Raw genomic sequence first — 25,805 nt, forward strand, 5'->3', positions numbered from 1 at the left:
TTTTTTTTGGCTTCCTCTAACAAGTCAATCAAATGTTCAAAATGTATAGACCAATTTCAGCATATGCAAATTTTATATTGTAAATATATTTTATGTGTTGCATTTCCCCGATAGACTGTCTATTGTTTTCGATCTCTATTGTCCACAACAGTGAACTAAATCAAATCTCAGCGCGGCCAAACGTTCTATCAAATGTATGTGGATTTGCGCAGGATATTGACTCTAATATTACTAAACAGTTGCATATTTGCACAAAATGTTTTATTAACAGAACTTTTACAATCCTCCCCCCCCATCCCCCCCCCCCCCCCCCCAGGCATGACAGTAACGAAAACTTAAATGAAGCCTCTCTTGAAAATTGTCTGGGTATCCTAATATAGATCAGGTTTTTGTTTTGTTTTTAAATAGATTAGTTCCCCGTTATGGAGAACATCCCATAAATGGTAAACCACTAAATAATTAGTGAAGTGTATTTCTATACTTCACTTAACAGAATTCTATTTCAGGTATAATGACGTACATAAGATTCTGCAGTCTAGAGTATCCTATTTCTAGTGCACAGTATATAGAATGCTATGCTACTTGCAATTAGTACTTTTGACAGACTCACACAGCTGTATATAGAACCTTATCTTGTCTTCTAACACTTAAATGTGTCTTATATAATATACTTCAAGCAGAGGCGTAACTAGAAACCACAGGGCCCTGGTGCAAGAATCCAATGTTTAAGCAACTAATATAATTTTAAAAAAATGCAAAAACAATTATTATGTATAATCTTTGCTCTGGATACATAATACAAGCAATTATGTATTTAGTGTTTAATATTCCTTTTAACCTCAGAGGTTTGAGGGTATTACATGAGTAAAAGAGGGTGCATTATATCCCTAGGCCCGCCAGAGAACCACCACTAACAATATAGCTTTATTGTAATGTTCATTTGCTGTGGGAAAATTAAACAATTTGAGGGATAACTGTGTTCCCAGTTTCTGACCTCAGAACTCCAGTTAGACTACAGCCACTTCTGTGGTGGGGTCTAGGGCACATATTTCTATGCAATGTAACTCAGTTCTCTACGCCCACTAGGTTTAAAGCATTTGCACCACTGTCAGCCAGGGACATTTGCTGTAAAATATGCAGTTAGTGCTGCAGGATGCCTCTGTGTATATCAGCATATTAGGGAAACTATCTGGCAATAATAGTTTAAGCCCAGCGCTACGGAATTTGGTGGCGCTATACAAATAAATAATAATAATAATAATAATACGTTAATTGATAAAAGATGCACCAGGGAATTCAAAGTTGCTAGTGGTGCAGGGAACGAGTAGTAGCATGTTCTAAAGGGTAAAGGGATAGGAAAGACAAAATTAAACTTGCGTGATTCAGATAGAGCATGTGATTTTAAGACACTTTTAAATTCACTTCTATTTTCAAATGTGCTTTGTTCTCTTGGTATCCCTTGTTGAAAAAGAATATGCTCATATCAAACACTAGTGGGAGCTGCTGCTAATTGGCGCCTGCACACATTTGTATTTTGTGATTGGCTGACTACATGTGTTCATCTTGCTGTCAGTAGTGCAATGTTGCTGTTCCTTCAGCAAAAGTTAACACGAGAACAAAGCAAATTTGATAATGGAAGTAAATAGGAAAGTTGTTTAAAATTGTAGGTTCAATCGAAATCATGAAAGAAAATTTTGGGGTTTCCTGTCCCTTTAAGCAATACAATTAATTTATCTGGAAAAAAAATGCATTTACATTTATTTTTCTATAAATTCTATAAATCAGTTTAAAAATAAACAAACTAATATGTCTGTGTGTGTGATTAAAAGTAAATGTAACTGGTATAGAGTCCTATTTATCAAAGGTCTTGCGGACCTTTTCCGACAGTGCGGATCAAGTCCGCAAGACCTCGCTGAATGCGTAGAGCAATACGCTCTCCGTATTCAGCATTGCACCAGCAGCTCACAAGATGTGCTGGGGCAGATAACCAGATACCACAGACACATTTCGCTAGGGAGACTTTGCAAGGGGAGATATTAGCATTCAAAAGAGTGAACTAATATACAATACCACTGCGCTGCAAAAAGCAGCCTAATATATGCAATATTAGGCTGAATGTATAAAAAAATGTACTAAAATAATTTATATTTATTAAATCAGCTGATATTCAGAAACTCTATAAAAATACTGCACTATGCAGTACAACAGACTAAGAGAGAATATATGTTTATAATATTAACTTATGGTTCAAGAAATACGCTCTAATAAGAGCCACACTTTAATAAATCTATTTCGTTAAAAATCTATTTAATTAATTAAAAAGATATGGCATAAACAGTAAATAGCAAACGCGTCCAATGTATACATATAAATGCTAACATACAGTTAAAGGGACAGTCTAGTCAAAATTAAAGTTTCATGATTCAGATAGGGCACGTCATTTTAAACAACTTTCCAATTTACTTTTATCATCAAATTTGCTTTGTTCCCTAGGCGGTATTTTTGAAAAGCTAAACCTTGGTAGGCTCAAACTGATTGTGATCAGAGTCAGTTACGCTGCAGGGGCTGAGTGGCGATGAAGACAAGACGGTTGTTTTAGCTGCAGACAAAAACAAAAATGTGAACCTTTGCCAACAAATTTTATCCGTCTGTGTAAAAAGGACCTCTTTGTTTCTTTTGTTGTTTTTGTCTGCAGGTAAAACAACCGCCACTAGTGCAGTATTTTTATAATGTTATAGTGTTGTATTTCTGAATATCAGCTGATTTAATATATATAAATTATTTTAGTACATTTTTTTTATACATTTAGCCTAATACTGCATATATTAGGCTGCTTTTTGCAGCGCAGTGGTATTGTATATTAGTTCACTCTTTTGAGTGCTGATATCTCCCCTTGCAATATTGTGTGTACTGAGGAAATAGAGGTACCTTAGTTTTACTACTGCTTTACATGCAATTATACTCAGCGCTGTAGAACTATACATTTTCTAGCATGAGTAAAGACATACAGATAGCACAGACTGACATTATACACACAGGGAGTTGAGCAGGTTGGTAAATACCTACTCATATAATATAGGGCAGCACATCTAGGCAAGGGTTCAATTAGGTAAAAAGATGCTTATAAATAGCTTTTCTCTTAAAGACATTACAAGATACTGATGAAGATGGGGCATTGTTGATACAACTGAACTGGCTTGCCTTCAGTTTAGTTGCCACTAGCCGTCCTCAGCTCTGCAGACTCACAGTCATAGTCTCACTGTGACTGTCACTGACTACACATGCAGTCAGGTCAGGAGCCAATGTGAATGCCAAAGCCGCTAATAGGAAGATCTTCCAGCTGAGCTGCACCAATGGATAAAGACGGAAGGAAATGTCTAACAAATTTAAGGATAGAGGGTACCCCCCTAATTTTATATCTAAAGAGCTGATGTGTGTGCAATCTCCTATTGTCCCAAAGCATGAGAAAGAAAAGAGCAACGATAAAAGAGTGATCCTGGTTATGGATCACAATGACCAGAGTCATGAGATTTTGAAAATTGTGAAGAAACATTGGTCTATTCTTAGGACTTGTCATCCTGAAATCACAAAATTTGCGCAGCCACCAATGCCAGCGTACAGGAGGCGGCGTAATTTAAGAGATAATTTGGTTCACACTGACTTAGGCAGTAATAAGGGAACTAAACAGTTATTTACCTGTAAAAATAATGGTTGTTTTCCTTGCCTTGGTTGTATTAACTGTAACTTTATGATAAAGGGCCCATGTAACTCTATGATAAAGCATACTTATGGCCCATTGACTGGCAAGAAGTACGCTTTCATATACTTTACATGTGACACTACTTTTGCTATTTATCTGATTAAATGTCCTTGTGGGAGGGTCTATATTGGTCAGACCACCCGTAGAGTGTGCAACAGGGATAAGTCAACACAAAAGTAATGTCAGATGTAAGAATCTTGAGGCTCCTGTTTCTTCACATTTTTTAGAATTCAGGCACAACATCAGCCAACTCAGATTTGAGATTATAGATACTGTGAGATACCCTAGACGGGGGTTTATCAAGGGCTTCTCTTAAAGAGACGTGAAGCTTTTTGGATCACCAAACTGAATTCCATGCAGCCTGTGGGATTAAATAGGGAATTGGATCTTGGGGTATTTTTGTAAAATTAAATAACAATGTTCTCTTTTGAAATGTTCCCATAAATAGTTTTTTTGACATTCTTGTTGCATATCCAGACTCTGTATACAGGGAGTGCAGAATTATTAGGCAAATGAGTATTTTGACCACATCATCCTCTTTATGCATGTTGTCTTACTCCAAGCTGTATAGGCTCGAAAGCCTACTACCAATTAAGCATATTAGGTGATGTGCATCTCTGTAATGAGAAGGGGTGTGGTCTAATGACATCAACACCCTATATCAGGTGTGCATAATTATTAGGCAACTTCCTTTCCTTTGGCAAAATGGGTCAAAAGAAGGACTTGACAGGCTCAGAAAAGTCAAAAATAGTGAGATATCTTGCAGAGGGATGCAGCACTCTTAAAATTGCAAAGCTTCTGAAGCATGATCATCGAACAATCAAGCGTTTCATTCAAAATAGTCAACAGGGTTGCAAGAAGCGTGTGGAAAAACCAAGGCGCAAAATAACTGCCCATGAACTGAGAAAAGTCGAGCGTGCAGCTGCCAAGATGCCACTTGCCACCAGTTTGGCCATATTTCAGAGCTGCAACATCACTGGAGTGCCAAAAAGCACAAGGTGTGCAATACTCAGAGACATGGCCAAGGTAAGAAAGGCTGAAAGGCGACCACCACTGAACAAGACACACAAGCTGAAACGTCAAGACTGGGCCAAGAAATATCTCAAGACTGATTTTTCTAAGGTTTTATGGACTGATGAAATGAGAGTGAGTCTTGATGGGCCAGATGGATGGGCCCGTGGCTGGATTGGTAAAGGGCAGAGAGCTCCAGTCCGACTCAGACGCCAGCAAGGTGGAGGTGGAGTACTGGTTTGGGCTGGTATCATCAAAGATGAGCTTGTGGGGCCTTTTCGGGTTGAGGATGGAGTCAAGCTCAACTCCCAGTCCTACTGCCAGTTTCTGGAAGACACCTTCTTCAAGCAGTGGTACAGGAAGAAGTCTGCATCCTTCAAGAAAAACATGATTTTCATGCAGGACCATGCTCCATCACATGCGTCCAAGTACTCCACAGCGTGGCTGGCAAGAAAGGGTATAAAAGAAGAAAATCTAATGACATGGCCTCCTTGTTCACCTGATCTGAACCCCATTGAGAACCTGTGGTCCATCATCAAATGTGAGATTTACAAGGAGGGAAAACAGTACACCTCTCTGAACAGTGTCTGGGAGGCTGTGGTTGCTGCTGCACCCAATGTTGATGGTGAACAGATCAAAACACTGACAGAATCCATGGATGGCAGGCTTTTGAGTGTCCTTGCAAAGAAAGGTGGCTATATTGGTCACTGATTTGTTTTTGTTTTGTTTTTGAATGTCAGAAATGTATATTTGTGAATGTTGAGATGTTATATTGGTTTCACTGGTAAAAATAAATAATTGAAATGGGTATATATTTGTTTTTTGTAAAGTTGCCTAATAATTATGCACAGTAATAGTCACTTGCACACACAGATATCCCCCTAAAATAGCTAAAACTAAAAACAAACTAAAAACTACTTCCAAAAATATTCAGCTTTGATATTAATGAGTTTTTTGGGTTCATTGAGAACATGGTTGTTGTTCAATAATAAAATTAATCCTCAAAAATACAACTTGCCTAATAATTCTGCACTCCCTGTAGAGAGTTAACATTATGTTACTTTAATATGTTAAATTTTGTTAGATGAGGTAAATAATACCTGTTTTATTTGTATAATGGTATATGATACATATATGTGCAGATATCCATTGATTGTTTGTAAACCACTGAGGGGGCGTGTTCACTGAAGGGTTCTGATTGGTGGTCCAATTAGTGTTGGCCTACATAAGGATGTATTGTATGATGTTAACTATGCATGATTAAGCGTGTGAGACCGAAACGTCGTTATTGTTGTATCCCTGTTCCCTTTGAAACAAAAGGTCATTCATTTTAGTGCTGCTGTGTGTGGACTTTTCAATGGGTAAAGAGGCAGGTCAGGCAGGCAGGCAGAAACAAACAAAAAACAAAAAAAAGTTTGGGCTGAAGTAGGGAGGGGGACCTCCAGGGCCGGGTGCAGTTGCTGTCTCTGCATCCCCGGTAGTTCCACCCCTGACTTCAAGAATAAAAGTCTTTTGTAATTGTAAGCCAGAGAAGTGATTGTTGTCTTAGACTGTTTGCCATGCATAAAAAAATATTTTACTAGAATAATAATAATGGTAAAATAGCCTACACTGTAATACTTGCTAACTATTCCAATTTTTTTATAAAAAAATCATATCAGTAAAAAAAATATATATTTTGGGAGATTTTCTAAGCCTCAAATCACCTCCCCTTGGTAATGCACCATATAAATATCCCTCCTAACCAGCATTACCAATAGGAGGTGATTTGAGGCTTACAAAAAACACCCCAAACTTTTTTTGTTACTGATATGATTCAAAAATCAAAATAGCTAGAATAGATAACAGAATATCTCATATGAATCTGATCTTAATTCCTATTGATTCCCACTCTTTTTACATCACAAATTACTTTCCCTCATCTTTTGACATATTTCTATGTCAATATTTCTATGGATTTATACATGTAACCAGGCAAATTTGTGCTAAAAAGCACCAGAGTTATAGATTTAGATTTATACTGGGACTCAAATGGTAGCATTATAATAAGGAGCCATCTGGGGGAAATATATACTGTATGTAAATTATTTCTTGACAACTATCAAGCAACAAGACAGAAAAAATTACCTCCTTCAAGTCTTGGACCACAGAGTTAAGGCGGTTATTCTCCCCCTGAACATTGACGATGACAGCCCTACTTTGCTTGACCTCATTTTGCATCTCCAAGATCTTCCCCAGATAATAGGCTTCCTTGGAGGCTGATTCCTGAAGAAGAGTCTCTTCTCGGGTTTCGCCATCTTCTGCAACCTTGCGGTGGATGGAGAATGAGTGCCCAAAGGCCTGGAAAAGCAGAAAATAAGTCTGGTTACGGAGCAATCACGCAAAGTAAATTACACTGGTGTGACATACAAGGGAAAGCAAGTCTGAGCTCTCAAACCTTAAGCATTCTGGGAAATGATGGACAGTCGTGAGTTCTGTGAATATACTCTGCTTATTACTGGAAACTGCACTTCTAATATAGCCAAGTAATCTTTACGTAATCTCAGTGAGCACAACTATTAACCAGATAATTTGGAATGATAAAATTGAACAAGTAAAGAGCAGTTTGATGACGATATACATATTTTTATGTTTACATAGCATTTTAAAGGGACAGTAAAGTCAAAATTTAATTAAAATGGATTGGATAGAACATGCAATTTTAAACAACTTTCCAATTCACTTCTATTATCAAATGTGCTTTGTTCTTTTGGTATTCTTTGTTGAAAAGCAAAGCTAAGTTGACTGATAGAAGCTTAGGAGCGTGTACGTGTTCATAGCAGTCTATGGGCTAGTTTCCATTGAGCCGTAATTCCATTTGCGTGCACTCATAAACCGATAAATAAGCTGTCGGAAAAAATATCGTTTATCGACTGCTTCCAACGGCCCGTTATTACCCAATTTCGGCAACCGGACTCCGGCTGCCGAAAACATTATCGTGTCCCATACAAAGTATAGGAAGCCGCTAATCTTTAAATAATACCCGTTTTCCAATGCCTGCGCAAACCGCAAATACATTGTCGGAGGCTGTCGATACATTAACAAAAATAACACCCAGCTCAACTAGGTGTAAAACAGGAAAAAGGTGCTCTTTGAGACCTTTTTCCCATTGAAATTTAACCCGGCATGTCAAAAATCCCTCTATCCGCCATCCCCCCCACATTGCAACTTATAATAAATCTATTAACCTCTAAACCACCATGCCCCACAACGCAAACTAGCTATTTAAACTATTAACCCCTAATACACCATTAACCCACATCACAATTAACCTAATAAATCTATTAACCCCTAAACCACCAATAACCCACATCGCAATTAACCTAATAAATCTATTAACCCCTAAACCTCCAAACCCCACAACAAAAATAACTAGTCACTAAGCCCCCTAACCTAACACCCCCTAAATTAACCCCATTACATAAATTGAAATAATAATCCTAAATTACAATTAAAATAAAAAAACTTAAGTTAAAATTACAGAAAATAAAAAAGTCTAACATTACATAAAATAATAAAATTAAAAAAATTAAACCTAATCCCTATGAAAAAAAAAAAGCCCCCCCAAAATAAAAACACCCCCTAATCTAATACTAAACTACCAATAGCACTTAAAATTGCCTTTTGTAGGGCATTGCCCTAAGTTAAACAGCTCTTTTACCTTTAAAAAAAACTAAGTTCCCCATAACAGTAAAAAAAACAAACACCCACCAAAACCCCCAAAATAAAAAAAAACACTAAAAAATTCTAAACTAACTATTGCCCCTAAAGGAGCATTTGTATGGGCATTGCCCTTAAAAGGGCATTCAGCTCTTTTATTGCCCTTAAGAGTTTTTTTCTCCAATGACGTTGGAGAAAGAGGCACAATCGGTCTCTCTTATCCCTAGAGCTACACTATTGTCTACTGATCCAAAAAAAAAAAAAAAACCAAAAAAGAAAGGAGGAAAGGGAGTGAGTCTAAGAGAATGGTTTTTGTGTCAGAATTCAATTGTCATAGCTACAGGATTAATGACATTATTAGGAAACATTGGCCTTTGTTGTCCAAATGTTATCCTAATATTTCTGAGTTTGCAGAGAATCCAATGCCAGCCTTTAAAAGAGGCTATAATTTGCAACAGAAACTGATTAGGGCTGATATTGGTTCTTCAAAGATCAAGGATGGTCAAAGATATTTGACTGACAGGAACAGGGGTTGCTTTCCATGTCTGGGATGTTCATGTTGTGGTAACATGATTAAAGAATCTGTTTTTTACCATTCCAGTTCAGGCAAAAAATACCAGATTAAGAACTTCTATACCTGTCACTCAAAATTTGTAATCTATTTGATTAAGTGTCCTTGTGGGCGGAGCTATGTGGGAGAGACTACTAGATCCATTAGGGATAGAATAGTCGAGCATAAGAGCTCTATTAGGACAAAGAATGAAAAGTCCCCCATAGCCTGTCACTTTAATTCAGTAGGGCATGCCATCAACCAACTTCGCTTTCAAGTAATTGATTTTGTTCCCAATCCTAGGAGAGGAAGTAATAGGGAGCTAATGCTTCATCAAAGGGAGAGATTCTGGATATTTGAATTGAATACCCTTCAACCTGTGGGTCTCAATAAAGACTGGGACTTGTCTGTGTTCCTAAAACAATATAATTGGGTTTGACATTTTCTATGCTAGTGTTCTTTTCTTATAAACTATTATCCTTATCTCCAACAATGATTAGCCTTGTGCCTAAGGAATTGATCCTTGCTGTGTATATAGTTAATATTGTATCAATTTTGATTAAATATATTGAATGTATACAAAAACATTTTAATATTTTTAATTTGTATCTTTGTAGTATATTTATGTGGTAATTTTTTGTATTAACCTAAAAGGTGTGAATGGGTTAAATTAAACCTTGCAAATAAGTAAATTGTTCTCTGCTGCCCCCTGGTGGGGGTGGGTATATTAAGATGCTTGTTACCACAATTTTTTATGCTTGACAAAGGGAGGAAGCTCCCGAAACGTCGCTGCTTTGCTTGTTGTGCTCTAAATAAAGACCATTTGAAAACCACTTATTGCTGCCATATCTTTTGGTCTTCTTCCAAGCAGCAACCTCTTCTATCTTCATACAGGACTGCGGAACTGAAGACCAGCGACCGCGGAACTGAAGACCGGCGACCGCGGAGCCATGGAGGGTGGAGGATTCTCTTTGTACGATCGCGGCTGTACACTGTATAGTGAATTCAAGATACTCGATTAAATGTGGTGTCCCATGCATCCTATTGGCTGATTTGATTCTTCAAATTGAAATCAGCCAATATGATGAGAGCTACTGAAATCCTATTGGCTGTTCAAATCAGCCAATAGGATTTCAGTAGCTCTCATTCTATTGGCTGATTTGAACAGCCAATAGGATTTCAGAAGCTCTCATCCTATTGGCTGATTTGAATCTGAAGAATCAAATCAGCCAAAAGGAATGCAAGGGACGCCATATTTAATTGCTTACCTTGAATTCACTATACAGTGTACGGCGGCGATCGTATGAAGAGGATCCTCCACACTCCGTGGTCGCCTCTCGTCAATTACGCGGTCCTGGATGAAGATAGAAGAGGTCGCCGCTTGGAAGAAGACTTCACCGCCGGACTTCAGGAACCGTTAGTACCTATCTTGGGGTTAGAGTTAGGCTTTTATTTTTTCATTTTTATTTTAATTTTTTTAGATTAGGGATTTGGGCGCTGTAAAAGAGATGAATGCCCTTTTAAGGGCAGTAAAAGAGCTGAATGACCTTTTAAGCGCAATGCCCATACAAATGCTCCTTTAGGGTAAGGGGTAGTTTTTTAGTGTTAGGTTTTTCATTTTGGGGGTTTGGTGGGTGGGGGTTTTTACTGTTATGGGGAACTTAGATTTTTTTTTAAGGGCTATTGGTAGTTTAGTATTAGATTAGGGGGTGTTTTTATTTTGGGCGGCTTTTTAATTTTCATAGGGATTAGGTTAAAAAAATGTATTTTTGATAATTTTGTTTATTATTTTATGTAATGTTAGACTTTTTTATTTTCTGTCATTTTAGCTTAATTTAAACTTATTTTTTTTAATTTTAAAGTAATGTTAGTTTTTTTTTTATTTTAATTGTAATTTAGGATTATTTTAATTTATGCAATGGGGTTAATTTAGGGTGTGTTAGGTTAGGGGGCTTAGTGATTAGTTATTTGCATTGTGGGGTTTGGTGGTTTAGGGGTTAATAGATTTATTAGGTTAATTGTGATAGGTTAATTGTGATGTGGGTTATGGGCGGTTTAGGGGTTAATAGATTTATTAGGTTAATTGTGATGTGGGTTATTGGTGGTTTAGGGGTTAATAGTTTAAATAGATAGTTTGTGTTGTGGGGGATGGCAGTTTAGGGGTTAATAGATTTAATAGATAGTTTGAGTTGTGGGGCATTGCGAAATAGGGCTTAATAGTTTAAATAGATAGTTTTCTGGGGGCGGATGGCGGTTTAGGGGTTAATACATTAGTTATTGTAGTGGGGGGGTTACAGTTGAGAGATAGATATTGCGCATGCGTTAGGTGTTTGATTTTATTCTAACAGCAAGCGACGGGTAAAATATACGGCGCCCGCACCGTATATGCGATCAAGTGTAGTGTAAGGTCGGGTTACCATAGTAACCTATTAATGTTTTAGAAATCCGGCATTGGGTGGAAGCATTAACACAACGCTAACTCACACCTCACACAAAAAGAGCGACCGCACGCAAATCAGAAACCTTTCCAATGTAAACTTGGTACTAAAATGGAGCCGTAAATTACTTTTAGCTGTCGGCTGCTTCGGTAGCTTACGGCTCCATTTTAAACGGCTCAATTAAAAAGAACCCTATGTCAGCAGTGTTTGTAACTATGAATAACGTTGCTATAAACAATGTTACAAACACTGCTACCCGATAACTAAAAACACACACACGATCCTGAGCTCATCTAAGATTACTCTTTAATCAATAAAGGATACCAAGACCTCGATTTATCAAAGCGTCAATCTTGGTGCATTCGCTGGCGTCAATACGCTCGCCAGACATCACTGCCACGGATCTGCATACGATGCCCTTATTTATCAAAACATCTGTCAAAAACACGTGCGTCAAGTACAAATTTGATAAATTTAGAATCATCGATGTTGCGGATATTCTGTTTTTTTCCCAACGTTATTTATACCATTCCATTACTGTCCATGAACAAGTACATTTCTCTAAAGCTAATCTTTTATTTTTCATCTGTTAATGTTAAGCTATATTTATACCTGAATAGCTCATAGATATTTATTTTTCTATTTATTTGTTATACAAAAAAATCTAAAATATGATATGTTCACATAAATTAATGTGTATTAATATTTATCTGATTCATGATATGCCTATCTCATGTTTTTATTTTAAATGATTATTAATGCTAGAATTTGTACATATACTGTATCTTTTCACAAACTTTTATATATATATATATATATATATATATATATATATATATGTGTGTGTTATGTCAGAAATATTTTGCAAACATATTTATATGTCCCTAAATTACTTTTTATGTTCTAAACAATGTTGTCTTTCATATCTCTGTGTTTATTTATACCACTATATGTATATATTGTAAATGTATTATTATTCTGAGCAGGAATAATAACGAATATAACATGTAATCTGGATATCATATGTATTTATTTGCAATCAATGGATAATTTAAGAGCCAGTGTCTCTATGTACCTGTGTGACCCCTCCTGATTGCAATCTAGTTTTAAAATCCACCCCTTCACATGTGTTATAAAATGGGCTGGCATATAAGATGACATTTCTTACTGAAAAAGAAATTCAAGAGAAGGAAGAAATACACTGAAGATAGCATGACAGTAAAGAGGTGATTTTAATTTCTACTGTATCTGAATCATGACAGTTTAATGTTAGGTGGGCTATCCCTTTGAGCTATCAACTTAAGATTATATTGAATCAAACATCAATTCGAATTTTAAAATCATTGTCTAAAATATAACACTGTGTGTCCTAATGTCAGCATCAATGTTTATCTTTAATACTAATTTCACATATACATACTTTCAAACTATAATACACAATGTAACAAATGACACTTACAAGTTCTGATGAGTGATCAATGACACAAGTATCGAGCAATTTGATTTGTTAGTGATAGTTTAAAATGTATATTTGAATCAGATTGGCTGATGTCATAAATCATGTGATTATGCATATTCCAATCAAAAGTGGTTGAAAATTTCAAGTGGTTGTTTAGGAGTTTGCGTCATATTTGGTGCGAAAAGTGTTGCGTCAAATTTGGTGCAAAGTGGAGAGTGGGACTTGTATTGCATGGCTTAAACATGGTGCACATAGATTTTTCACAAAAAATAAAAAGGAAGTTAGCTATATTATGTTGTGTATTTATTTCATTTTTATCTCTATATCTATTAGTGCGACAAGTTTGGGGCAAAACTTTTCAACAAATTGGTAGAAATAATATTGTCCCCTTGCTTTGTAATGAGAGACAAATTTGTAACATAATCCATAAGTAGTAATGTATTTCATTGTTATCCCTATATCTACTAGTGCACCAAATGTGGAGCAATAATATTGTTTGATTTAGAAAGGGTATACAATTGTAATAGAGTTTCTAATTTACTTTTATTATGTGATATACTTCATTCTCTTGCAGCATCGAACATAAGCTTTCTGTGTTTTCAGACTCCCATTGAGTTCTATGGCATCCGGGACCTCAAGGGTGGCGGATTGAAAACTAGGTACGCTAAGTCGGAATAGACGCGAGCGTACCTGTCAAATGTTTGATAAATTGGGAAAGGCTCAAATAGAGTCGAATGTGAATTCAAAACATCTGTAATGACGCAAGCATCGATCTGAGTCGGGATCGTATTTTACATCACAAATTTCAACATTTAACAATCTTGATGCTTTGTTAACTATGGCGAATAAATCTCGCGTCATATTCAACACGGAATTCAATCGTATTATCTGTTGAAGCTTTGATAAATCGAGGCCCAAGAGAGCTGAGCAAAATTGATAATAAAAATAAAATGGAAAGTTGTTTAAAATTCTATGCTCTATCCAATACATTTAAATGTAATTCTGACTTTACTGTCCCTTTAATCTCTTTTTCTGCCATACAAATAAAAGAGCATTGTTTAAGCATGTTGATATGGAAAGGGGAAAATGTAAAGGATGCCTTAAAGGGATGTGAATGCCAAACAACTTTCATGATTCAGATAGTCCTTTTAAGACACTTTTTTAAAATTCCCTTCTATTATCATGTCTGCTGTGTTCCTTTGGCAACCTTTGTTGAAAAGCATATGTACATATCATCAGCAGCATCAATGCACTACTGGGAGATAGCTGGTGATTGGTGGGTAACATGCATATGTCTCTTGTCATTGGCTCAGATGTGTTCATTTTGCTCCTAGTAGTGCAGTTCTGCTCTGCAGATGACTAACTGTAATTTATAGTAATAATGAAGTATGTGTAAGGCTCGCCGGAAACAAGGAGCGTGATTAATCGGCTCCTACATGAGGAGCTCCTGCGTGAGCGCTCACTGCACTAAAAGTAAGCTTTTTGCACGCGTCGGGTTGCGCTAGTATTACAAGTTGAAAGTAAACTGTTTTTGCTCACGTTCTAACCCAACGGGTGTAAAAAGCTGAACTTAGAATACTGTGCACGCGATAACCTTTTCCCCTATAGGAGTCAATGGAGCAAAAAAAACAAAAAAAACAACACCTTACTCGTGCGCAAACCAAAATTAATTGCATATTCTCAAGTGCGCTAACCCAATATGAAAATATTAATATTTCACATTCCAATGTTCTTCACATATATTCTATTTATTCATAAATACGGAAGGGGACTGCACTCTCAGACCGGACCAGGTACACATCCCATGACCCTGCAACATGCTCAGCCCTGGGTGCTTACTGGCACTCACAAGAAGCTGTGCTGTCCCCAGAGCCACAAGCAGTTAACCCCAGACAGGTCTGGGTGCAAGAACCATAGGGAAAATTACAAAACAAATGAATAAAACAATCAGAGAAAGTCCAGCACTCACTCACAAGCTCTCAGCTAAGATTAAAAGGAAAAATGGAAAGGTTAGTTAGCGCATTTGGCCAAATGGGACAAGCCCAGGTACCATGTCAAGGTCCCTTCCAAAAAGCTCAACAGTTTGAAATGCTATACTACTATATTTCAAACTGTTGAGCTTTGAATACTAACGGTTGATATTATTTATGCAATATTACTTTATCTAGCCAACTGCTGGAAAATCGTATCACAGATTATTATTATTATTATTATTATTATTATAATACTGTCAGATTTTCTGATACATGCCTCACTAATAGTAGCTAATAGCAAATTCTATGGATAAAGTGTAACAATGTTTATTAATGTTGCTATTATCTAACTGATTATAAGGGAAGAGACACATCACCTAATCTTCCATTCCCCTCCAGAGTATTTAGTACCACTATATGCCCCGTTACTTTGTTGAAGCTGTGTTGAAAATACGCTGGAATTCCGCGTCGTAATTGTCGCGAGATTGATCCGCCATAGTTATCAAAGCGTCAAGATCAACAAATGTTGACATTTGTGACGTAACATACGATCCAGCGATCTCAATCCTACGCAGATCGACGTCAGTTGAAAACCCGTGAAATTTGAGCAGAATTGTGTTCATTCGCCCTCCTATTCAACACTATTTGTTGCTCTCATGAAGTTATCAAAATTTCTACAGTTACGCTTGCGTCTTTTCCGACTCAGCGTACCTGGTTTTCAATCCGCCACCCTTCAGGTCGCGGATGCCAAAGAACCCAATAGGAGTCTGAAGACACAGAAAGCTTACATTCGATGCAGCAAGAGAATGAAGTATATTACACAATAAAAGCAAATTAGAAACTCTATTAAAACTGTATACCCTTTCTAAATCAAACAATATTTTTGCTCCACATTTGGTGCACTAGTAGATAATAATCACATGATTTATAACATCAGCCAATCTGATTCAAATATACATTATAAACTATCAACGAATCAAATTGCTCAATACTTCTGTCATTAATCACTCATCAGAACTTGTACGTGCCATTTGTTACATTGTGTATTATACTTTGAAAGTATGTATATGGGAAATTAGCATTAAAGATAAACATTGATGCTGACATTAGGACATACAGTGTAATATTTTAGACAAGGATGTTAAAATTTGAATTGATTTTTGATGCAATAGAATAAGCTGATAGCTCAAAGGGATAGCCCACCTAACATTAAACTTCACAATTTAGAATGACCTTGGCAATAAGTAACTTTCTGTAATTTTCCCAGAACAAACGTCTGCCATGTAGGTCCCTATCTATGTGGCAGAATAATCACATTCTACAACCTTGAAGTAAGAGTAGCTCTATCTGCCATAACTCGTGAGAAAGCAAGTGGTTTAAATTCAGATACTTGTGCTATGAAGAAATGTTATACCAATACAACTAGGAAAAAAAAAAAAAAACCATTTAACTCTTGATGCTACATATATAAATGTAAGCATGAATAATTGGATATATAAATTGCTATATAATGAAAACAAAATATTGCTATTATATGTATTATTCTGGAGTCCCACCCCAGCAAGGACTCCAGGACGGAGTATTATTTACATTAATCTGAGCCTGCTGGCAGGATTGGTTGCAGTATCAGCATCAGTCAGCCCCCCTGTTCTACTTCTGTAGTAGCGCAATAGCGCGCTCTGCCTCAATAAAAAAATGTGTCCTAGACTCTGAAAGGTTCTGCTTTAGCCTGGGGTTCCGTGCCCTCTGAAGCCAAACCCCTTTCATCCGCTGATAGCGGCCCTGCTTCTGGGTTGTAAGAGTTGAATACCTTTGCAGGCGTTAAAATATAGTTCAGCAGTACCATAACACATTACAGCTTAGAAGGAATTACAAAACCATAGCTCCCAATAGACCCCTGTATTAGAGGTATGACCTCCTTTTACATTATTTGAAATAGGAAAGCTTAAATAATAACCAAAAAGAAACAAATTAAAGGGACATGTAACCCAAACGTTTTGTTTCATGATTTCGGATAGAGCATGCAATTCAAAACAACTTTCTAATTTTACTTCTATGATCAAATTTGTATTTGATCTCTTGGTGTCTTTTGTTGAAAAGCAGAGTGCACACAAGTCTGGAACACTACAGAGCATCAGCTTTGCAAGAGCACTAGATGGCAACACTATCTCCTGGCATGTAGTGCTCCAGACACCAATCTAGCTGTCTTTTCAACAAAGAATACCATAGGAACTAAGCCATTTTCAGTAAATTGAAAATGTTTGAAAAATGGTATGCTCTGTCTGAATCACAAAAGAAAATGTTTGGCTTTCATATCCCTTTAGCAAATATAAATAGACACTTTCCTATTCAGAAACCATTGAAATGAAAGCAATAATATCAAAGCAAACTGAACACTTTATTTAAATATATTAGGCAAAATGTTTCATATACATATGCTCATTTTAGGGGGAAGCCATAGGTGGATTATGATCAGATCTCATGTGCTCTGCCTCCTTGTGGGGCGATATGCTGTGTGACAGACCCTTCTGTCAGGACTGAAAGAGTTAACTGTGTTTAGCTTTAAGAATCTAATTTCTAAAGACAGGTTTTCTGGCCTCAGCTATTGTGTGCTATAATTACATTTAAGTAATAAACAGGCCATTGTTTAATCACCCTCAGAGAACAGACGCTAGGTGATAAGACAAGCCAAATGTGTTTAAGTTGTTATCTGCCTAAGTAAAGTATTTAAGTAATATAATTCTATTGTATCATGTCAAGGGCGCTTCTCCCTTTTATCTAATGTACAACATTCTTTCAACCCCCATCTGAGGGGGGGTCAAAAACCTGTATAAATCTGTGTGCTGCCTTCAAATAAAGTTGTCATTCTGTTTTAAACCTGAAACTGGCTGGGTTGTGAATTGCTGATTGTCTATGCAGGACATTGTTCATCTGGGGTTAACCCTTGGTACACAGTTGGTACCGTAACATTGGTGGCAAGCGACGGGAGAATCCTTATCGCCCAGAAGAGCAACTACACAAGCCAGTAACCTCAGGAAGAGGGGGATTATTACAATACTGACTAAGATGGAAAGAGTACCAGGGACAGAAGGAACCAATGGGCCCAGCATATCAGACAGAACCCCTGAAGAAGCAAGCTTTGATCGGGCGGTTAAAATAAGACTGGCATATTATGGCCCCAACCCATCTGCCGAAATTATCGACCGGGTCATAGCAGCTGTGGAGGCCAACCTACTTCGCCAAAGCGGCGCTGCAGCAGCCCAAGTCACAGCAACCCCAGTGGAAAAGGGAAAAGTAAATTTTGCAGCTTTTAAAAACTTCCTGGAAACAGAAGGAGAGATTGATGGGTACCTTGCGGATTTTGAGAGACAATGTGCACTACACCAGGTACCCGCAGAGGACTGGGTCACGATATTATCCGGAAAATTATCCGGCCGGGCCAGTGAGGCTTTTCGGGCGATTCCAGATGAGGAAGTCTGGGATTATAATACTGTAAAAGAGGCTCTGCTCTCCAGGTATGCAATTACACCGGAGGCATACAGGAGACGGTTCAGAGACACTGTTAAATTAGCTGGAGATTCCTACCTTGAGTGGGCATGTAAGGTGCACCGCACAGCAGCTCACTGGATAGCGGGGTGCCAAGCCGTATCTGGGGAAGAGGTGCTGCAGCTATTCCTGTTGGAACATTGCTTCGACAAGTTACCCGCAAGAGTTCGAGAGTGGGTTCGGGACCGTAAACCCTCCACCCTGCATGAAGCGGCTCGCTTGGCAGATGAGTATACGGATGCCCGCAAACTGGACACTGCTACCACTAAGCCCCCTGCCAGAGTGGAGTACAGACCCCCAGTCACCCCAGCACCTGCCAGTTACCAACCCCCAGCGCACCGCTATACTACACGGCATCCGGCCACGAACTACCCTCAGAGAGCCCGGTTCAATTCGCGGGGCTACTCACAACCTATTCGGTGCTTTGGATGTAAGCAACTAGGGCACAAAAGACCAGAGTGTCCCCTAAACGCAGCGAACCAAGCACAGTCCTGGAGAAGACCCGCTAGCGGAATCCCACGTAATCCTCAGCCTGCGGCCCGCTACGTAGAGGCGCAAGAATGCTGGGGCATCCTACATGAGGCAGACCCCGTGCAAGCTGCCCACCGGAATAACCGGCAACTGGTTAAAGTGAATGGGAAGGAGGTCAGTGGTCTACGGGATACTGGTGCTACCATGACCTTGCTTCGAAAGAACTTGGTGTCTGAGAAACAGCACACAGGAGACACTGTGGCTGTGAGGGTAGCAGGGGGCACTGTGTTCCGCCTGCCTGTTGCCAGGGTGCATTTGGATTGGGGAGGGGGCGCTAGACCTGTGAATGTGGGGGTCATGAAGGATTTACCAGCTGATGTTCTCCTTGGAAATACCTTGGTCCCCCTTGTTTCTGCCTATGCTCCCATGGGTCCCGCTGATGTTAACCCTGTGACTACCCGTGCTCAGATCCGTGCAGCAGAGACTGACCCCCCTGCTGCTAAGCCCCAGGACGCTGAGCTCAGTAAATCTCTATCCGCTATTGATATGTGGGAGTCACGTTACAATGCGCTGATGAAGGAGAAGAGTCACGTAGAGGATAAAATGGTCACGTTAAATAATCATGTAACAGTGCTAGCGGGAGAGAAGAGGAGTGCAGAGGAAAAAGCACGTTTAGAACAGGAATCTCTGCTAGACAAGCTGCACCGACAGACTGCAGAAAACACCAGCTTGAGAGTGGAACATGAAACATTAAGGACAAACTTAGTGACACTGGAGGAGAAGCTGACGCTGGCTCATAGGGAGGTGCAGCAACTCAAGGGCACCCTATGTCAGTATGAAGGGATTGTGGATATCTATAAAGAGCAGGTACAAAAACCACGTAAAGAAGCCGATGATATTTTGAAGGACTGTTTAGCCCTAGTCGGGGCACTGAAGAGGTTGAACCCTTATTTATACAGACAGGGATTCTCTCTCATAACGGGAATACAGATGGATTGTCCCAGCAAACTGACATGCCTACCACCTCCTAGTCCGGTCATCCCCAGGTTGACCCGCAAAAGGGTCAAGCCGGGTCTGCCGGAGTGTTCCACAAGGGGGGAGCTATGTGACAGACCCTTCTGTCAGGACTGAAAGAGTTAACTGTGTTTAGCTTTAAGAATCTAATTTCTAAAGACAGGTTTTCTGGCCTCAGCTATTGTGTGCTATAATTACATTTAAGTAATAAACAGGCCATTGTTTAATCACCCTCAGAGAACAGACGCTAGGTGATAAGACAAGCCAAATGTGTTTAAGTTGTTATCTGCCTAAGTAAAGTATTTAAGTAATATAATTCTATTGTATCATGTCAAGGGCGCTTCTCCCTTTTATCTAATGTACAACATTCTTTCAACCCCCATCTGAGGGGGGGTCAAAAACCTGTATAAATCTGTGTGCTGCCTTCAAATAAAGTTGTCATTCTGTTTTAAACCTGAAACTGGCTGGGTTGTGAATTGCTGATTGTCTATGCAGGACATTGTTCATCTGGGGTTAACCCTTGGTACACAGTTGTGTCAGTATATTTATGAAAATCTTAGCAGTGCTATCCAAATAATATATATAAGTTTATGGCAGGGTTATAAACACAATACAAAGAAATAGAAACCCTTATCAACCATGCACCTACTAGACCATACAATTAATATAAATATCTGAATTCTTTTATTTAGTTAATATCCATAAACATATTGAACTATATTTGCAATAAAAGGAAACTAAATAAAAGTTTATATGCGTTAGAACCAACTCTTAAGATATGCTATTCTTCTTACAAAACCCAGAACAATATACCTTCACAATTCAGCCTTATTTATTTAACACAATGGGACTAAAAACCTTTAACATCCAAGTAATACAATTCTAAACAGTGTTTATAAAACAATAGGATAAAATATATATTCTGCTATTTAACTGCAATTTATCCTAATACAAAATTAACCGACAATATCAGAACTTGTATAGATGAGTTACTTAGCCAATTCAGACACAGATTTGAACAAAACCTAGGCTTATAACTACCAATTTAAAATACAATATACTTCACCAATTTTGAACCAATTCGTAGCGGTCTTTAGGTCATCTCATTTGAAAGAAGGTTTTTGCACAAATCAAGGATAAGTTTTAAGCTCCTTGCTGAAGTGAACTTTTTTTTTTTTTTTCAGGTATATCGCAGCCAAAATCAGATCACTAATTTTCAACAAGTTACAGACAACTCTCCCTTGTGCATTCAACACTCCCATTATATAATCATTGATGACATCATGTGGGTGGCACTACGGGAGCTGACCTTCCCATTGGTTATCTGGGAAGTCTAAATCGGATTGGCCCTTGGAAATTTCATTTTTAACAGCCAGAAAGAACCTTCTGGCTGTAGTTCTCGCAACATAACACCAGGTGGCAGCATACAGTACAACATAGCAATACAATACAGCATTTCTGACATTTTTAAGCAAGTTAATTTTTTTTTTTATAAAATGGTTATTTAATCAGATCACACTCTCTGCATTAATCATATATAACCCCAATTACAGATGGTTAATATTAGGTTATTTTTTCTGATTATTCTGATACCAAATATGTTATATTATTAACATTTTATTATATTAAGGTAATTTAACACTGCTAATTATTAGCTTAAAATGCATTATAATTTTATCAGTATTCTGGCATTTCTTTGCAAATAACAGCTTATTTTTATATCAGTATTGTACTGTATTCCAAGTGAATCCTGTCTATGTAGATCTGAAATAAGAAAATAAATGTTAATAATCACTTCTCTTCAGGTCCATAAACATCTATTCATGTTTTTAAACACACAGAGGCTAAGTAAGATCTTTTATGTTTTCAAAACATATAAATATATATACACACATATATACATACACACATATATATATATATATATATATACACACATACATGCACATTCACTTCTATGTAGATTTGAGATTATCTGTCTGAAAAATATAAACAAAACAGAATTTATTACACATTTTTGACTGATTAAAACAGTTACCTCCCAAGCTTAGCAAATACCCATGTAATAATAATATAGAATTAGACAATTTCCCAAATTTCTATATTTAATACATTCTGGGGCATGTATTTAAACAGAGAGAGAAAAAAAAAATGTTTATTTGCTGTCTGCTTACGTGACTTCCAGAGTCATACCTCAGCATCTGTCTTTGTTTTCCAAGGCCTTTATTGCTCCACATGGGGTCAATCCATGAGGAGTTGTAAGAGTCTTTAAAACAGCATATTTCCTGTTTAGCCAGCAGTGCAGATGTGTATTTGATTTTATTTGTGTCACCTTCCCCCAAGAGGGGTTTTTGCAGTAAGTCTTCAAATAGAGATTCAGTGAGATAGAACTGTTGTATCACACGTGTCAAATTCCAAAGGGGTCCTTGAACACATTCTTTTCTCACCTCACCAAATGTTCTGAGGTTATAAAATCTGCATATATAGTCAAATGAATAGGGTCACTGAGCTATTTCCTTTAGAAAAGAAATGTTTGTGTTTCAAAAAGGCTCTACTGATCGTCAATCCTGATAGACGTGTATTAGAAGCTGTGTTCAACAAACTCATGTTTAATTAATCCTGAGTTCTCATCTAACATATACAGTGTATAAAATATACATATATATATATATATATATATATATGTACACATATGTAATATTCATCATAATATTCATATACTCTGACATAAATCCCCCTTCCAACTTCAAATAGATGTAGGACACATGTATTTGAATTGGCTTAAAGTCAGTGGTATTTGATGAGGATCAACCGTATACCTCATAGACAGTCTCTTATGAAGAAAGTTTGTTATTTTGAGCTTTCATGTTTATCAGTTAGGCATCTTTAAATTACAATATGTCTTTAATGCATTTGGGGATATGACACTTCATTCTCCCTCTATGACTTGTAGTTGGGACCTGGGATGACACGCTCGCAATTGATTGATATGGACCCATTTATTTATGAAACCTTCATTTTTGGGGATCCGTATTTTATAGGCCACTGGAGATATTTTGTCAGTAATGACAAAAGGACCTTTCCATGAGGGAAGAAATTTCTTCTCCCTAACCTGATCTCTTCCAAAGTTATAAAGATAAACTTTATCATTTATTTCATATTCCTTTTTGGATGTTTTGAGATCATAATAGGTTTTAGTGGCAGTTGCGGCTCTTTCTAAATTCCTTTGAGCAAATGCAAAGGCATGTTGCAGGTGTTTCCTTAGGTTTTCCACATATTGATGTGTATTGGCAGCGTTTATCAAATTTTGGTCTGATGTACGGTACAGCAGATGCTGAGGTAGAACCATTCTTCTACCAGTCATCAGCTCAAAAGGTGACATCTTGGTAGCACTACTTGGAGTTGCTCTTAATGCCATTAAGACTAGAGGTAGTTTTATATCCCAGTCTTTACCTGTTTCACTCACAAACTTTTTGAGGATTTTAACAATGGATTGGTTGTAACGCTCTACACCACCACTTGAGGCAGCTCTATAAGCAATATGGAGCTTTCTTTTAACCCCTAGTATTTTCCACATTTTTGTCATCACTTCGCTAGTGAAGTGGGTCCCCCGATCTGATTCGATTCTTTGGGGCAAACCAAATCTGGAAAATACATGGTTGATGAGCAATGCTGCACATGTTTCAGCACTATTGTTAGGTGCACTAATGCACTCTACCCATTTAGTGAACAGGCATGTCACTGTTAACATGTACTTGTTACCTCTTGATGACCATGTTACCGGACCAATAAAATCAATTTGTATATCTGACCATGGCATTACCATCCCCCTTTTCTGCAATGGCGCTCTATGCGTTGGGGCAGTGGGTTGGAACTGTGGACAGATTAAACACCCTTGACAGTAGGTTTGAACATCTTTCAACATGTGTGGCCAAAAAGCGTAGTCACGCAATATTTCGTACGTGAGTTTGGCACCGCGATGACCAGATGTGGGAGCATCATGGGCATGTTGAAGCATTAGACCTCTGAACTTGGTGGGTACTACCCACTGTTGGATGCCAGTTTTGGAGGTTCTAATTAACAAACCATCCTGTAATTTGAATTGTGATTTAGATTTTATTAAGATTCTCAGATCTTCTTTGCCAATATAATCATCTTTTGAGATGGGGTTGCTTTCAGGATCTTCTATGTGTTTATAGAAGATGCCTACAATGGGGTCTTCTTTTTGACTAGTGATCAGGTCCTCACTAGGAGAATCCTGACTCCATTGTACCAAGTTAGGCTCACTCTGTTGTTTTGCCTGGTTTCTGGTAATGGCTTCTACCTGAATTGCACCCATTAAGTGTTCAATATTAAGGAGTTCTCCAGTTATGGCTCCTTGTTTGGCTAATGAATCCGCAAGGTCATTGCCTTCCTTATCAGGACCTAAAACTCTGGAATGACCCTTGGTCTTTTTCCAGTGTATGGTTAAATCATTGGATACTACCAGATTATCAATCTCGCAGAACAATTTGCCATGCTTGACTGGTTTGTTATTGCTTTTCTGCATGCCATTTCTTTTCCAAGTTGGCAGGTATTCAACAAAACTGTCACGCACATAATTTGAGTCAGTTATGATCACAAATTCATGAATACCATGTTCAATAGCCATTTCAATGGTTTTGAAAACAGCAGTTAGTTCTGCAACTTGACTGGATCTTGGTCCAATGTTGAAACCTACAGATATATTTGAGAATCCGTTTGCCCCACTTATACCAATGCCAGCGACTAATCTGCGCTCATTATCAATAGTGGCATGGTAAGAACAACCATCAACATATACCCAAGGTAATGTTTGACAATGGTCCTCATTGTACATTTTATATGGGGAAAGCAATTGTTCTTCCAGAAAATCATCTTCTGATAATTCTTCCCCAGGATCTCTAGCAGTACAGTCGTGGAGCTCAGCAAGCCCTTGCGCGACTGGATTCTTTTTATTCTGCTTGTAGCGAATTTCTAAGGGCCAGCCTTGTAAGGAAAGAGTCCACGCTGTTATGCGGCTATTAGACAAATTCCCATCTCTTATTCTCTCACTTTGCAAATATAGCAAAGGCTGGTGGGCCGTTTCTACAATAATTTTCTCGCCCTGTATATAGCTGCGGAAATTTTGTAGAGCCCATACAGTAGATAAGAGGGCTTTTTCGCAATCGTTAAACTTTATTTCTACTGGGGATAGATTTTTGCTCGCATAAGCAATGGCTTTGTTCAAATTATCATGCTTTTGGTATAACACAGCACTCATGCTTATATCTGTGTAACCTGTCTCTAAGAAGAAAGGTTTGCCACCTTCAGGGTACGCTAAGCAAGGTGCTTGAGTGAGTTTTCTCTTCAGCTCTCTGATGGCTGTCTCTTGAGACTCACTCCAGTGCCATTTCACATCCTTCTTTAGAAGAAGTAGTAGTGGTTTAGCTAATTCCGCATAATTATCAATGAATTTGCGAGAATAATTTGTCATACCCAGGAATGATCTCAATTCCTTTAAGTTAGTTGGGTTTTTAGAATTCACTATAGCTTTCACCTTTTTCTTCTGGGGATTTAATCCATCAGAGGTAACTTCATGTCCCAAGAAGTTTACACGAGTGCGGCACCATTGAGCTTTTTGCAGGGATAATTTGACACCTGCCCTTTTAAGTTGGCTGAGGACGTGTTTAAGCTCTGCGATGTGTTTTTCAAAGTCTGTGCTTTTGATTAAAACATCATCAACATAAGATAAGGTCCCCCTTTCCAGTGCATCAGGCATAGCCTTATGCATGAATACAGCAAATTCATGTCCAGAATTTATGTATCCAAAAGGAAGTCTTTGAAATGCATATTGGACCTTTTGGAAGGAGAATGCTAGCTTATA

The 25,805-nt window shown here is 37.9% G+C and overlaps 1 protein-coding gene across 1 annotated transcript in view; it reads right to left on the bottom strand.

The window, feature by feature from the left end:
• The window catches only part of BICD1 (BICD cargo adaptor 1), a 672,372-nt gene that overhangs the window by 445,808 nt on the left and 200,759 nt on the right, over positions 1–25,805 (bottom strand). Inside the window, 1 exon segment of the mRNA XM_053719022.1 lies at positions 6,899–7,111. Within this exon segment, the coding sequence (XP_053574997.1) occupies positions 6,899–7,111 (213 nt within the window).

This window comes from Bombina bombina, chromosome 6 (assembly GCF_027579735.1).
Source record: "Bombina bombina isolate aBomBom1 chromosome 6, aBomBom1.pri, whole genome shotgun sequence".
NCBI lineage: Eukaryota > Metazoa > Chordata > Amphibia > Anura > Bombinatoridae > Bombina > Bombina bombina.